This window comes from Calonectris borealis, chromosome 8 (assembly GCF_964195595.1).
Source record: "Calonectris borealis chromosome 8, bCalBor7.hap1.2, whole genome shotgun sequence".
Taxonomy (NCBI): Eukaryota; Metazoa; Chordata; class Aves; order Procellariiformes; family Procellariidae; genus Calonectris; species Calonectris borealis.
The window spans coordinates 13,215,142-13,229,876 of record NC_134319.1 but is presented as its reverse complement, the minus strand read 5'-3'; the positions used below and the strand labels follow the sequence as shown (position 1 = coordinate 13,229,876).

General features: G+C 61.5%; 1 protein-coding gene across 1 annotated transcript; it reads left to right on the top strand.

Moving 5' to 3' along the window:
- Positions 1 to 351: 351 nt before the first annotated feature.
- TIE1 (tyrosine kinase with immunoglobulin like and EGF like domains 1) lies at positions 352 to 14,643 on the top strand. The gene is made up of 22 exons (XM_075156031.1): positions 352 to 782; positions 4,330 to 4,440; positions 4,539 to 4,694; positions 4,792 to 4,923; positions 5,205 to 5,345; positions 5,525 to 5,653; positions 6,042 to 6,187; positions 6,386 to 6,530; positions 6,789 to 6,947; positions 7,129 to 7,266; positions 7,354 to 7,644; positions 8,710 to 9,000; positions 9,521 to 9,714; positions 9,931 to 10,141; positions 10,297 to 10,407; positions 10,517 to 10,707; positions 10,836 to 10,949; positions 11,111 to 11,181; positions 11,435 to 11,475; positions 11,589 to 11,685; positions 11,948 to 12,047; positions 12,353 to 14,643. The coding sequence occupies exons 1-22, from the start codon at positions 443 to 445 to the stop codon at positions 12,422 to 12,424; spliced, it is 3,381 nt and encodes a 1,126-aa protein (XP_075012132.1). The 5' UTR covers positions 352 to 442; the 3' UTR covers positions 12,425 to 14,643.
- Positions 14,644 to 14,735: the final 92 nt, after the last annotated feature.

The following is a 14,735-nucleotide window of genomic DNA, read 5'->3' as shown; positions in this document are numbered from 1 at the left end:
GTAAATCACCCCTTTCCCTCGGCCCCAGGGAGCAGCCCCTGCCCCAGGGAGGCTTGGTGGGATGAGGCAGCTGTGGGAGCTCAGTGGCGCCATCGGAGCAGGGTTTGGAGGGAGGAAATATCCCTTTGTGATCGGCCATTTGGAGACCTCGGAGGCCGGCAGTGCCCTCCCCTGCCTGCCTCTGCCCGGCACAGGGCTGGGTCGCAGGCAGCTTGCAGGAGGACAGGGGCTGCAGGACCCCCGTCCTGTTGCACGCTTGGCTCATGGCGGGGGGCTGAGCCCATGGGGATCTCCAAAAGGAGAGTGGAAATGCCCACTGTGCCATCCCTGTGGGTCTGCACCCGACCTGGCTGTGCCCTGGCTGTGCCTCCTGGGCTGGGGGTGGCAAAAATGTCCTGGAAAGAGGGTGACATCTGGGTGATGGTGTCTGGCCCTGAGGCAGATGGCTGTGCCCTTGTCCAGTCATGACGTGCCCTTGTGCTCCCCCACCCCAGGGGCCATCCTGGACATCACCCTGATCGCCAACGTGCAGAGCCTGTCCCACTCCGACTTCTTCCTCTCCTGCATCATGGGGGAGCGCGACATGAGCTACCTGCAGATCGAGCGGGAGAACAAGATTGTGATGACGCACCCCAAGACGGGTTTCCAAAACTACCGCAACCGCAGCAACCACGTTCAGGCCAGGGGCTTCTCCATGGCTGACCTGGTGGGGATCCTCTACTGCCTGGGGCGCACCCCGACCGAGCAGGCCCAGGTGGTTTATGTGCACAACAGCCACAACGGTGAGCAGCTGGGGGGGCGGCAGGCAGCCCCCCGCCTGCCAGCTGGGTCCATATGGGAGCTACCTGCCTCGTGCTTCGCAATCCCAACGTCAGCTGGCATGGCAGGGGGACAGCAGTGATCCACGGGCTAGGTTTGGGGTCTGCTGGCACCGGTGGGGTGGAGAGGGGAGGGATGTTCAGCCGGAGGAGTGCAGCCGAGCCCTGTGGAGGCGTGCGGGGACGGGCGGCAGCGCAGGCAGCTGGCTGGGCTGGGAATGGTGCCCGGCGGCAGGGCAAGGTCCAAGAGGAAGCCAGGCGCCCTTGGAGGTGGCGGTGGGGTCTGGAAATCATTAACCAGGGTAGAGGGCAGCCCATGGGAGCTGTGCCAGCCTCGTGCCCCCGCCGTGGGCTCCTGGGGAGGAGGTAGCACCAGGGAGCGTCTCCAGCAGCCTCCCCGGGCGCTTGGCAAGCACGTCGCCAAGCAGCAGCAGCACGTTGCCGCTCCGGCAGTGGGGTGTCCATGAGAAGCACTGCCAGGGTGCACCGCAGCTGAGGGTGGCACTGGACTCTTGTCCTCTGTTCCCATTTTGGGCCATATAAGCCAAAAGGGCCTCCTGAGGCTGGCCAGCAGTGGGGATACTGCCCAGGGCAGCGCTCTCCCGCACTGCCCCACCGACCTCCGCTCCCCCCGTGCTTGAGACTTCGCAAAACTATTACGATTGAAATTTTCTGTGATAGCTGTTTGCCTTAGGATGCTGCCTAGCTTTTATTTATAAAGTTTTGGCTAAAACAGTTGACCTTTTGCTGAGAATGAGATGAAGGGGATACAAGTTTCCCTGCCTGTGTTAAAACACAGCTTTAGCATATCGTTTTGAGCAGCTCTAGTATCTCCAAGCTGGGGAACAGAGGTTGCCGGTACGGTCCAAGCATCCCCAAAGGAGCAGGGACCAGCCTGTGTTCTCAGCCAGAGGCTGGACCCAAAAATGGCAGCAGTCCTATCAGAAACAGAGACAGCCAGTCTGGGCAAGCAGAGCAGCACAGAGGCCCTGAGGGGGAAGGCAGAGGCACTGGGAGACGGCGTGGGGGGCATGGCCGGTGGTGGGGGCGAGGAGTGCAGCAGGGGGCTCTGCACCCCCAGATGTCCCCTGTATAACTCCCAGGGGAGGTGACAGCTCTGGGGTCCTGTTGGGATGATGGGGCATCCCATGGTGGGGGGGTCCTGGCCAGCCTTCCGCTCCTGGGTTGCCATAGCCAGGCCAAAATACCACTGTGAAGGAGCTGGTCGGTGTCCAGGTCCAAGCCCCTGCGGGAGTTATAAGCGCCAAAAAAGTGACTTTTATCCAAGTGCCAAACAAGCTGCTGCTACTCTGTTTAGTTTAGAGGAGGAGAAGTAAAAAAAAAACATGAGGAAGATGGATCAAAGGAAAAAGCAGCCAAGGGAGGGCTGTGTACAGAACACACCAGGGAGGCTCGGTGCGTATCGTCTCTCCTGTTAAGCGCAAAAGCACACCAAAGCAGGCCAGGGTGATGAAGAAACGGGTGGGGAATGCTGCTAGAGGAAAGCTGGCATCTCCCAAAAGGTCATGCATGAAGAAGAACACAGGAAGGATGATAAACTTTGGAAGTTTTGCTATAAAAACACAGTAAAACAGACCGAAAAGGTCGTGAGGAGCAATTTTGGAAGGATTTAAACCTGGCAATAACCTATTTTTTAGAGTACCCAGAGAGGTCATTGCAGAAAAAACAAAGTTCTTTTATTTTTGCATCCATGTGCATGATAGAGAAGCTGGGGAAACTTCTCAGGGGATCTGTCTAAAATGCCAGCACTGATAGCAGGAGACAGGCGATAAATAGCCGAACGGAGCAGCGCAGCATGGCCAGGCCGGGCTTGCCGTGAGCAGGGCTGTGTCGCTGCCTGTGGGGTGTGAGCACAGGGCGAGCAGCAAGGCTGCTCATGGGACGCCAGCCTTTTCTAAAAGCTTTCTGGGTCGGCAGTTACAGGCCTGTAAACCCAAACTGGAACCAGGCAAATTAGTATAAACCATAATGAAGAGCAGAATTTGTGGTTATGTGGTACCTGAGGAAGAGGCAGTGTGAGTTTGCAGGGGGAGGGTCTCCGGGGCAGCAGTGGTGAGGATGCTGCAGGCGACCTGGCTGATGCTGTCTGCTCGGGCTTCGAGACAAAATTAAGAAAATTCCCTTTCAAAGGCTTTTTGGGAGCAGCCCTGCACCCAGGGGATGGCAGGGGCGGTCTCTGCATGGGTAAATAACTGACTAAAAGAAAGGGAGCAAGAATAGGAGTTAATTTGTGGTTCTTGTCATGCGGGGAAGTCTCCACCGGGTGGCACGGGGTCTCTGCGGGGGCCTGTGCCACTCGTTGTGGTTACAAACAACCGAACAAGCGGCCATACCAGCTGCTGTCCCCGAGCTGCCCGAGAAGGGATGAGCTCTGCGAGAGGCTGCAGACACTGCTGTGGTGGTGGAGCAGCAGATAAAATTCAGCACAGGTAAATGCAAAGTGCTGTGCCTGGGTTAGTGTCAGGCTCGCACTCTGTGAGACAGAGTGAGACAGGATGGGGGCCGCATCTGTGTGCCCTTTGCAAGGGAATGCAGAGTCCGTGGTAGAAAGGTCCCGGCTAGAGGGATAACACCTGATGCGGGAAGCTCCTGGGCTGCAAACCGCTGAAGGCAGGGAGGCGAATCTGGGGAATTACCGGGACGCGTGACCTGCGGTGCCCTTCCCCAGGCAGCCTGTGCCACTTCCTCCTGGCCCCGGCCTCGCTGGGGCAGGACGCGGGGCTGGATGTGCCTTAGCTCCGACCTGGCGTGGCTGCTTTTAGTCTGTGCAAGCTGGCGTGCAGGCAGGCTCCAAAGGCCAGCGCCCGCCTGTGCCCTCTTTTGTGTCTGTCCTGGCACGCCCAGGGCTTGGTTTCCCAGGCCTTAATGTATTTATAGCCCCGTTTGTGCTCAAAGCTGGGCTCTGGCTGACTCACAGTAATACTGCGAGAGTTCATTGCTGCTGCACGCCCCAACACCTGGGAGATCAGGAAAACAGCCATGACAGGGCCGCTGGTCCCACGGGCTGGCGTGCAGCCCTCCGCACGCCTGCTTCCCCTCACTGGCCCTCGCCTGCCCGTGCTGCTGCTGCCTGCAGCTGCCCTGCACCTCCCCGGCCTGGCAGCAAGCAGGGTGCACCCTGCGGGTTTGTCCCAGCTGTCACCTCCCCAGGCTGCTGCCACCAGCATCCCGCGCTGGGCTGGGGCTGGCGGGCTGGCCACAGGGCAGGGCGCCCCATCCCTCTCTTTGGTGTCTGCCCACGGAGGCTGGAAGGGCCAGGAAGGGAGCGTCTGTCCCTGCAGAGGCTTGAGGGGTCCCGGCTCCCATGTGGGGCAACGAGGAGGCATGTCGTGACATCCCAGCAGAAACATGTGCGGTGGGTGCTGGGCTGCACCAGGGCTGCGTTTTGGGGGTGCTGGTCTGGGGGTGCTGGTGCTGCCCCTGGGTGCGAGTGCCCTGGGGGGTGACCACTGCTCAGCCTGCTCCTCCTCCTCATCCTCCTCCTCCACAGCTCACCTCTTCCCGGTGAAGGCCACGCAGTCCGTGAACATCGCCGAGCCCGCCACCTTCTCTGCCAGGGTCCTCAAGAGGAAGGAGATGGATGTTATGTGGAAAAGAAATGGCAAGTGCAGGCGCGGGGCTGGGACAGCTCCCAGCCGGTGCCTGGCACCGGCCTCAGGGGGCACAGGGGGGCCCGGGTCATCCTCTGCCCCCTTGCAGGCACCTACTACCAGACCACGGACCGGGGTGAGGTGAGGGGCGACCTCGTCACCCTGACACTCCCCAACGTCAGTGTGAGTGAAAATGGGGTCTACAGTGCCACGTTCATGGGGGACAGCCCTCTGTGGAGCGCCTTCTACCGCCTGATCGTGAGAGGTGAGCGGGGACCCGGCTCCCCAGGACGCAGGGACAGGCACCCATACCCTGCCCCCTGGCCTGGTGCGACCCTGCGCCCCCTCCGCTCTCTCTGCAGCCTGCCCCGCAAAGAAATGGGGACCGTCCTGCGAGAAGGACTGTCCTGACTGTCTGAACGGTGGCGTCTGCCACGACCACGTCGGCGAATGCATCTGCCCTCCCGGGTTCATGGGCACCCGCTGTGAGCGAGGTAGGTGCCGGGCTGCCCGGCAGCGGGAGCTGTGCCCAGGGCACGCGCGGGGGCCCTGCTGCACCCCCAGACCCGGGCACCGCAGCCAGGAACGCCACATTCCTCCCCGCCCACAGTGCCCCTGGAGCAGGGCTGGACTATCCACCTTCTCAGCAGGACACAGCTTCTGTACCTGCTCGGGGTGGTGATACGGGGCTGGGGCGCCTGAGCCAGTGCCATGCCGTGCACAAGCAGTGCATGGGCAGACGGCAAATGAGGGCAGATCATGCTTGTTTTTCCAGCCTGCCGGGAAGGCCAGTTTGGCCGCAACTGCCAGGAGACGTGCCAGAGAGCCCAGGGCTGCAGGGGGCTGAGCTTCTGCCTGCCGGACCCTTATGGCTGCTCCTGCGCCTCGGGCTGGAGCGGCTCCCGCTGCAGCCAAGGTATGGGGATGTGGGCATCCATCGCATCGCCCATCCAACCTGGGCTTCCTCGGGGGCCCGTGCAAACCTCTCCCTGCGTGAGGGTTGGCGTGTGCTGAGCAGTGCTGCTGCCCGCGGTCTCTGCCTCCACGGTCCTGTGCCGTGCCGGGGGGTAACAGCGAGCTCTTCTCTTCCCACAGCCTGTCCCCCAGGATACTATGGCCCCGACTGTGCCCTGGGGTGCGCCTGCCGAAATGGAGGCAGCTGTAACCGCTTCAGCGGCTGCATCTGCCCCGCGGGCTGGCACGGGCAGCACTGCGAGAAGTCAGGTGAGGCTGGCGCGAGGCCACAGCAGGTTTCTGTCCCCCACTCTTGGGTGGGCTCTGGCTCCTTCCTCACCAGTGACTGGGGGGGGCCGTCGACTACCAGTCTTGCCAGCCTGCTCAGCAGCCCCCCTTGCCTGCAGAAATAGCCCCCAAGCTTACGGAAACCAGGGCGCTGCAAGGGGAGCATCTAGTCTGGCCCCCTGGGATTAGCTGTGCTGAGAGCATTGCCGAGCCCGGCACGTGGGGTAGGGATTGGGGCTGGACCGCAGCACCCTGCACCAGCCCCCCCAGCCCCAGGGTCCAGCTGCGGCTGGGACCAGAGAAAGGTGCCAGCCTCTCTCGCGCCTGGGGAAGAGCGGGGCCAGCCCTAATGCCAATTTCTTTGTGCCAGACTGGTTCCCCCAGATCATCCAACTGGCCTCAGAGCTGGAGTTCAACCTGGGCTCAGAGCCTGTCATCAGCTGCGTGGCCACCGGCAACCCGCTGCCTGCCAGCGACAGCGTGGAGCTGCGCAAGGCTGATGGCACCGTGCTCAAGGTACCGCCACTTGCCTGGCGCCTGCTCCCCACCACCCCGTGCCCTTGCCCCACCGCCATCCCCATGCATCGGCCCCCACTCTCATTGCTGGCTCTCCCAAAAGCACCCGTTTCCCCACCAGTTTACTGGGCAGCTTCAGGCCCACACGGGGAGCAGAAGGCTGAGTTGGGGGGCTGACGACACCCTATGTGCCCACAGCTCATCAAAGCCATCATCGAGCCGGGGCAGATCACCTGCGAGTTTCAGGTGCGACGCCTGACGAAGGCAGACACAGGGCTCTGGGAGTGCCGGGTCTCCACAACTGCAGGCCAGGACAGCCGGAAAGTCAAGGTCAACATCCGAGGTGAGGAAAGGGCGGCAGCACTAGTGAGACGAGCCGGGGCTGCTGGGGGAGGCTGATGGCATGGTGTGGCAATGCCAAACTCACCCCCGCTGGACCGGGTGGCACCCATCATGTGCCGCAGTGCCAGCAGACAGGTTTGGGTGGTGATAAAAGACTTCCCTGACAAAGCTGGAAGAAGCCCAGAGGTGCTGGATGTCCCCACACTCTGCTCCTTGTTGCTCCTGGTCCCACTAGTGTCATTCCCTCCTTCATCCCCAGTGCCGCCGGCACCCCTGAGCCCCCCACGGCTGCTGGCCAAGCAGAGCCGCCAGCTCATCGTGTCACCCGTGGACTGCTTCTCCGGTGACGGACCCATTGTGTCCATCAAGCTGCTCTACAAGCCCAAGGACGACACCTCAGCATGGTCATCCATTGTGGGTACGTGTTTGCCAGGGGAGAGAGGGCACAGGTAGGACCCAGGCAGGAGGGGACGGCTGCACCAGCCAGTGGGGGACTGGGGTGGGCAGAGGTCTCCATCCTGGGACCCCTGCAGTTGTGCCAGTGGCAGGGCAGAGTGTGGGTCATGGGCATGGCTTTGACATGTCCTCTTGGCCAACAGTTGACAACAGCGAGAACATCACCCTCATGAACCTCCGACCGGTGACCGCCTACGTCGTCAAGGTGCAGCTGAGCCGGCCGGGGGACGGTGGGGAGGGCAGCAAAGGGCCCGAGGCCATCATGGTGACCGAGTGCCTTGGTAAGCCCCCATGTCCCTCACCTTGACCCTAACACTGACCGTACCCCTAACCTTGCACATGAAGTTTTGCTGCATTTTTGTTCACAGAGCCCACGGTCAAGCCTGTGATCGAAGGTTGGTCCATAGAGGAGAAAAACACACTTCATGTCAACTGGAAATTGCCAAGTAACCACGAACCAGCACATGGGTTCATTGTCCACCTCTTCGACTCTGCGAGGCGGCTGGTCTGTGAGAAAAACATCACATCCATCTCTGTGCTCTCCGCCCGCATCGGGGACCTGGAGTTCAACAAGGAGTACGGTCTGGAGGTGCTGGTCTACCACTGTGCCAGCCTGGGGCCCCCCTCCGACCTCTACAAGGTCATGATCAACAGCAAAGGTGGGTCTAGCAGCGCACAGGGAATAATTACAGGGAATTACAATGATAAATCAGTTATAAATGTAACAGTGACCATCCCCAGGTCCGGCTGCTTCGGTATCCCGTCTCTGATAGCACATAAATAGCTGCTTGGAGGAAAATGGGTCCTCCTTTTCCCGCTAGACCCTGCAGCCTCCAGCACCAAGCAGCTGAGAAACATCCTAAGCTGAACAGGACATTCAGGTCATCACGAGTGATGCTCACAAACAGATCTGTCCTCCGCACCTTTGCCCAAGCCCTGATGGACCTGTCTATACTTGCAGCCTTTACAGCACCCTGTAGCAACAAGTTCCTCGAAATAATTATACTTCGAATGAAAAAAATTATTTCCCTTTGGTTCGCTTTAATCCTGCTGCCTGGTAATTTTGCTGGATGGTTACTAGGGCTTGAGGAGATCTGCAGCCCCTTCGGGGGGCCCATGCACACACACGCACGCACACAGCCCCCCACGTGGGTGGGAGTCCATGGGGAGGTGCAGCATCAGCCTGACCAACCTTTCTGGCAGGCAAGGGGGAAGCAGTGCATGAGGCCTTCAGTGAGGCTCGGTGCCAGCCGGTACATGTTGGGAGGGCTGGTGGGCATCAGGCTTGAAGAATGTGAGGTTTTCTCTGCTCGGTAATTTTAAAAGCTTTGTGTGATTTGGTGATTTGGGTTTAGGGATGTGGGCAGGCTGGAGAAGGCTCAGAGAAGGCGGTGGGAATGATAAGATGCTCAAAACCTGCCATGTGTGAGGGAGGGTTGAAGAAAGAAAATATCCCAAGAGCTAGTCAATACAGAGATGTCTAGCTTGACGGTCCCTGCGGCTGGGAGTGTTTGTGGGTACAGTCCTGCCCTGCTGCTGGAGAGCAGCTCTACCTCATCCTGCCTCCACCAAAGAAGGGGCCAGGGGTCCCTGGAGATGTCTCAAACTTGGCATAGCTTTGGTTGCCATTGCCATCCACGGGGTCCAATCCTCACGCCGGTGCTTAGTCCCTGCAGCACCAGGAGCCCTGTCCTGGGACTGACGCTCTCCTCTCCTTGTCCCAGGGCCTTCCTCCCCACGGTCACTCTTGGCAGAGTCCGTGTCCGACACCGCCGTTAGGCTCTCCTGGCAGGTCCCTGAGTACCCCAACGGGGGCATCACCAAGTACATCGTGGAGCTGCAGCAGGTGGGGGGCACCAGCGAGCCCCAGTGGATCGACACCGACAGTGGCGCCGAGACCACCAAGATCGTCGGGGGCCTCAACGCCAGCACCAGCTACCAGTTTCGTGTCCGGGCCAACTCCCATGTCCCAGGGGAATGGAGCCAGCCCGTGAAAGCCAAGACCCTGGGGGACGGTGAGTAGGGTATCCCAGCAGGCAGGAGGCTCATGGCCCTGCTGGAGCTTGGGCGCAGCATCTGGGTCAGCAAAGAGCGACCGGGGTGCTCTTGGTAACCTCAGAGAGCGGCTGTGAAGCAGCAGCCCAAACCCAAAACACTTGTGGGCATCTTCAGAAATCCTGCTCCTCCTAGTCCTGGTGGGGCAGTGGTGGCATAGTGACAGCATGACACCCGCAGAGTGGCTCTGCCTTGGCCAGAGGGTGACGTGGTGCACAAGGGGCTAAAGGAGTAGGGCAGAGCCGGCATGGGAGGAGCTGGTGGCTGGACCCAGAGCTGGTTGGAGGGTCCAGAAGCTGGCGGGTTAGGTGGCAGGGCCCGGGCAGTGACACCCTCACCTCTGTGCCACCACGGCCCTGGGATCTCGGGGTGCAGCTGTGGTGTCTTCATGGGATTCCGGGGTGCCGGGAGAGGGCTGCCATCTTGGCGTTTGGCCACCCATGCAGCCTGGGCAGGACCCTCCATCCCTCCTTTCGTCAGGAGCGCTGAGCGTGCCGCCCAGCCTCGGCAGCCAGAGCACCGAGCAGGCGGGAATAGACCAGCAGCTGCTCTTGGCCATCGTCGGCTCCGTGTCCGTCACCTGCCTCACCATCCTCTTTGCCCTCCTGGCACTTTTCCTCATCAAGAAGAATTTTTTCCACCGGCGCCGCACCTTTACGTACCAGTCTGGCTCGGTGAGTGCTGCCTGTCCCTCCAGGACCGTGTCCCCAGCTCCCCACGTTCCGGTGCGATCCAGGTCACGCTCCGTAGCCTCCAGTCCGGATGCAGCCAGACCTCACTTCCACGTGGAGAGGGTGCGGAGCCCGCCCTTGCCCACGACGCCTGCCGGGACTGCCGCGCAGGCAGAGGGGTGCCCGGTGCCTCTAACCTCACCCGCTCCCATCTGCCAGGGGGAAGAGACCATCCTGCAGTTCAACTCGGGGACCCTGACCCTGACACGCCGGCCCAAGCCGCAGCCTGAGCCCCTCAGCTACCCCATCCTGGAGTGGGAAGACATCAAGTTTGAGGACATGATCGGGGAGGGCAACTTCGGGCAGGTCATCAGGGCCATGATCAAAAAGGACGGCCTGAAAATGAATGCAGCCATCAAGATGCTGAAAGGTGAGCGGTGCGGGGAGGTGGGCAGGGTGGGCTGGGGGTTGCGGCTGCATCCTGGGCCATGCTCAGGGCTGAGAAGGGGCAGGAGCCATCAGCGGAGGAGCAGAGGAAGGGCCCTTGTTGTAGGACTGAGGCGTCCATGCCTGATTTGCTTCCAGAGTTTGCTTCGGAGAACGACCATCGGGACTTTGCCGGGGAGCTGGAGGTGCTGTGCAAACTGGGCCATCACCCCAACATCATCAACTTGCTGGGTGCCTGCGAGAACAAGGGTGAGGGCTGTCCCCCTCTCCCCTCTCCCCAGCCCCCCGGCCCCTGCACGGCTGTGTATTCCTCTTTGCTGGGGAGAGCCCCACAAGCCCAAACTCCTCCTGTTTCCAGGCTACCTGTACATCGCCATTGAGTACGCTCCCTATGGAAACCTCCTCGACTTCCTCCGCAAAAGCCGAGTCCTGGAGACAGACCCAGCTTTTGCCAAGGAGCACGGCACTGCCTCCACCCTCACCTCCCAGCAGCTCCTCCAGTTTGCTTCGGACGTGGCCAAGGGGATGCAGTATTTGAGTGAGAAGCAGGTACATCCCCAGCAAGCCCCCCAGAGCATCTTTTCCCCAGGGGTCTGGGGACTCTTGAGCAGGGCACAAGACCCTCAGGGCCAGCAGGAGGGAGCACGTGGCTCCTGCTGACTGCTGGCCCCTTTCAGTTCATTCACAGGGACCTGGCAGCCAGGAATATCCTGGTAGGAGAAAACCTGGCCTCCAAGATTGCCGACTTTGGCCTCTCCAGAGGGGAGGAGGTCTACGTGAAGAAGACGATGGTGAGGCAGGAGTGAAGCATCTCCATGGGGCCTGCACTGATGTGGTGGGCAGGAACCCCGCCGTCAATGGGAACGACCCACCATGCCAGGACCATCTGGGTAGCTGCTCTCTGTCCGCGGGGCATCCCCGTTCCCCTGACGATCGCTCTCTGTTTCCCCAGGGCCGCTTGCCGGTTCGCTGGATGGCCATCGAGTCCCTGAACTACAGCGTGTACACCACCAAGAGCGATGTGTAAGTCCTGCAGGCAGGGGCACTGGAGCTGGGGCATGGCCACGGCCACCTCCATTCCTCTATGGGGTGGTCAGTGCGGCAATGCTTTTGCTCTGGGTGCTGCAAGGGCAGGGGATGATGCTGGTGCAACTCCCTGGGGAGCTGCTGGCTTGGCCCAAGCCCTGGCTGCCCGCTCCACCCTGGGCTTTGCCCCATGCCCGTCAGCGGGGCACAGCTGGGGACTCCATCACAGCCTCGGCTCCTGCCCTTTCAGGTGGTCATTTGGTGTCCTGCTCTGGGAGATCGTCAGCTTGGGTAAGGCTCTTCTTTGTCCCTGCCTCCACTCACGTCCCTGCAGGTCTGGTCCTCCTGCAACTCTGGAGAGGGGACTGTCCCAGCTGCAGCCAGCCGTGTGTCTCTGGCCGCAGGGGGGACGCCGTACTGTGGGATGACGTGCGCTGAGCTCTACGAGAAGCTGCCCCAGGGCTACCGCATGGAGAAGCCACGCAACTGCGACGATGAGGTGTAAGTGGGCAGAGAGCCCAGGCTGATGGTGGCACCTGCATCCCCCTGACCCCACTGCTCCACGGGGCTCCTACCAACTTGCGGTACCTCCTGCCTGGTTCCCCTCTGCATGGTGGCTGGGTGGTGAGCTGGGGTCCCACACCCCAAGCACCCTTCCTGGGCTTTAGTTTCCCACCTGCTTTCCCCCCCATCTTCTACAAACAGCTTTTCTGCTGCCTCTCCCCCCGTGCATGCTGAGCCGCCGCCGGCTCTCTGCCCCCAGGTACGAGCTGATGAGGCAGTGCTGGCGTGACCGCCCCTACGAGCGCCCACCCTTCGCCCAGATCTCCATGCAGCTCATCCGCATGCTGGAGGCCAGGAAGGTGAGTGGCGGTAGTATCAGGGCTGGGCGCAGGGCGCCCGCATCGCCCCAGCTCAGCGGGAGGGATGCCCACCCTGCGCAGGGCTTGACTGAATGCTGGAGCATCCCTTGGGATCCGGGGGGGACATCCAGCAGCAGAAGCTGTGTGACCCCATCATGCGTGGGAGTAAGCCTAGCATCACTTTTCGGTTGTGGGGAGCCCCATCACCTCCCGCCAGGGGCACAGCACCCGCGAGCATGCCAGCGGGGATGGGAGGTAGATGGGGACACTGTCACAACCGGCTCCTGACTGAGATTTCCCCGCAGGCCTATGTGAACATGGCCCTGTTCGAGAACTTCACCTATGCGGGGATTGATGCCACTGCCGAGGAGGCATGAGCCTGCGCTGGCACCGTGCAGAGGGGCAACACTGGCCTCAGCCTGCTGGGACAGTGCTGTGGGGACAAGGGGCTGCCCGTCCCCCCCTGGGGCCGAGCGGCCAAACGCCAGTGCCCCTTCCCGAGCATGCCTTCCCCACAGCAGGACTGTGCCGTCCCCTCCCTGGCTACCCACCCAGTGTGTGCTGGCCATGCTGGCACACCACCAGCCACCAACATGGCCCCACGCTGCTGGGGGACGCGCTGGGATGGCCCCCAAGGACAAGTGTCAGCAGGATGTTTGCAGCAGAGCAGGCAGGAAAGCGGCTCTCCCAGAAGCCGGGGTGCTGCCGCCTGCAGCCACAGACACAAAATGCCCAAGCTTTGGGGCGAGACGGGAAGCAGTGACCCAGCAGCTGCCTGCCCTGCAGCTCTCAGCGTGCTCTGGGCCTGAAGTGGTGCCAGCAGGGCTGCAAGCATCGCTGCCGGCGTGGGACGGGGCCACCTGTGTGGGTGCAAAGGGACAAGGGACAGCATTGGCTGTCCACAGCCTCCAGCTCTGCGGTAACCCTTCGGAGGTGCCAGCTCTGCCTTATGGACAATAAACATAGTGCAACAGGCAGCCGGGTCCAGAGGAGGGGAGGTGGGGTCCCAGCTCTGCCCCCCTGACGGCACCAGGGAACAGGATGTGGGGCCCCGATGGTCTGTTGCCGTGGTGGGCACTCCTTGGGATCCTATCCCCATCAGGGTCCTCTGATGATCCCCAGGGATGTCCTAGCACCCCCAGACAAGCCCCAGGTCTCATCATGCTGTGGGGATGGGTTTTCTTAGTATCCAACTGAGATCTCCCCCCCTGCAATTTAAGACTTTGTCCTGTCCCCAAGGGATATGGAGAACAGACTATGTCCTTCCTTTGCGCAGCCACCTCTTGCATGCTTGAAAACTGTTCCTGCAGCTTCCCCTCGGCCGGCCACTCTTCACGGGGAGAGCCCCGCTCCTCCAGACGATCCCCGCAGGGCTGTGCAGCTCCACACCCTTCCCACCATGGCCAGCCGGTGCCTGCCCGGTGCTGTGCCGAGCCGTAGGGTAACTTCCTGCGTCTTGCAAAGGGACTGTCGGGTTCGACCAGCCTGCGCGAACACGTCCTGCTGGGGCGTTTCTCGCGTGTGCTGGTCCCTCAGGGTTCACCCAGGCTCTGTGCTGACCCTCCCGTGGGAGCTCCTGCCCCAGGCTGTGGTCCTTCGTCCTGCGCTGCTGCGGTTTGTTATATTGACAGCAGATGGGCTTCTCTGTTGGCTTCAGCTTGCTAAGCCCTAGGCATGCCATCCAGCTGCCCATCCAGTCATCTTCTATGGTCTGTGGGAAGCAAGGGCTGCTCCTGCAGAGCCTGTTATCCCACCCCAAGGCAGATGCGTTTGGCATTTGCCCTTCTGGACAAGAGTTTTTTCCCCAGAAGGTGTTTCAATCCTGTCAATACCATTTTGATTTCCCATTCTGGCCTCCAGTGCTCTTTGGTGTCAACTGCAGCCAATAGTAAGCATCCCCATCTTTGAGGTCCCCAGCGAAACAGGGACAGAGACCAGCCCTCGCAGGCAGCCTGATGTGTGCCACCTCCTCCGCTGCCGGCTGGGAATGGTGCCTGAAGCAGCGTCATCAGCCCTGCTCAAACCAAGGGCTTTCTGCTTTTTGCCTCCCTGGCGGCAAAGCCCAGTACCCAGATGGAGAAGGAAGTGGGACTGATTTGACAAAATTTGACTGTGACAAATTGGTGCTGGCTGTTCCCGTCTCCCCTTGGTGCCCCTGGTGTTGTCCCCAACTGCTGCAGAGCGAGGAGATGCCAACCCGCCCTTGGCGCAGTGGGGACACGTGTGCAGGTGGCTCCTCGCACCCTGGCTGGTGCTCCGCGGGCTGCGCCGTGGTGCTGCGCCCCGGCATGGTGGGACGCCCTTCCGGCCGCCCATGCCGAGTGGCGGTGGTGGATTGGCATGAGGCTGAGCGTGCCTGCGGGACCGCACCAGGGTGGCCCTGCTCCTGCACTGGCACCACAAACATCTGTGTGGGCGCTGCCAATGCCCCCCATGGCTGCAGCCCTCCTGCCAGCACAGCCGCGGGGGCGGTGCAACTGGGCTGCGTAGAGCAGATCCAGTGCACACCGGTGCCAGGCGGCACAGGGCGGGATGGAGCCGGAGCAGTCGCCCCGCACCCCATGCTCCCGTGTGCCTGCAGCGCCCAGCAGCCTGCCCTGCCCTGCCTGCCTTGCCCTGCTTGCCCCATGTGGAGGCCTCCCTGGTTTCTCAGGGGTTGTTTTTCTTCCTACTCCAGCCTCCCGGCGT

Coding starts and splice junctions, on each gene's coding strand:
- TIE1 (XM_075156031.1), top strand. CDS start 443: ATGGCTGTGCCCTTGTCCAGTCATGACGTGCCCTTGTGCTCCCCCACC. Junction 7,267..7,353: donor CATGGTGACCGAGTGCCTTG/GTAAGCCCCCAT, acceptor TTTTGTTCACAG/AGCCCACGGTCAAGCCTGTG. Junction 10,408..10,516: donor GGGTGCCTGCGAGAACAAGG/GTGAGGGCTGTC, acceptor TCCTGTTTCCAG/GCTACCTGTACATCGCCATT.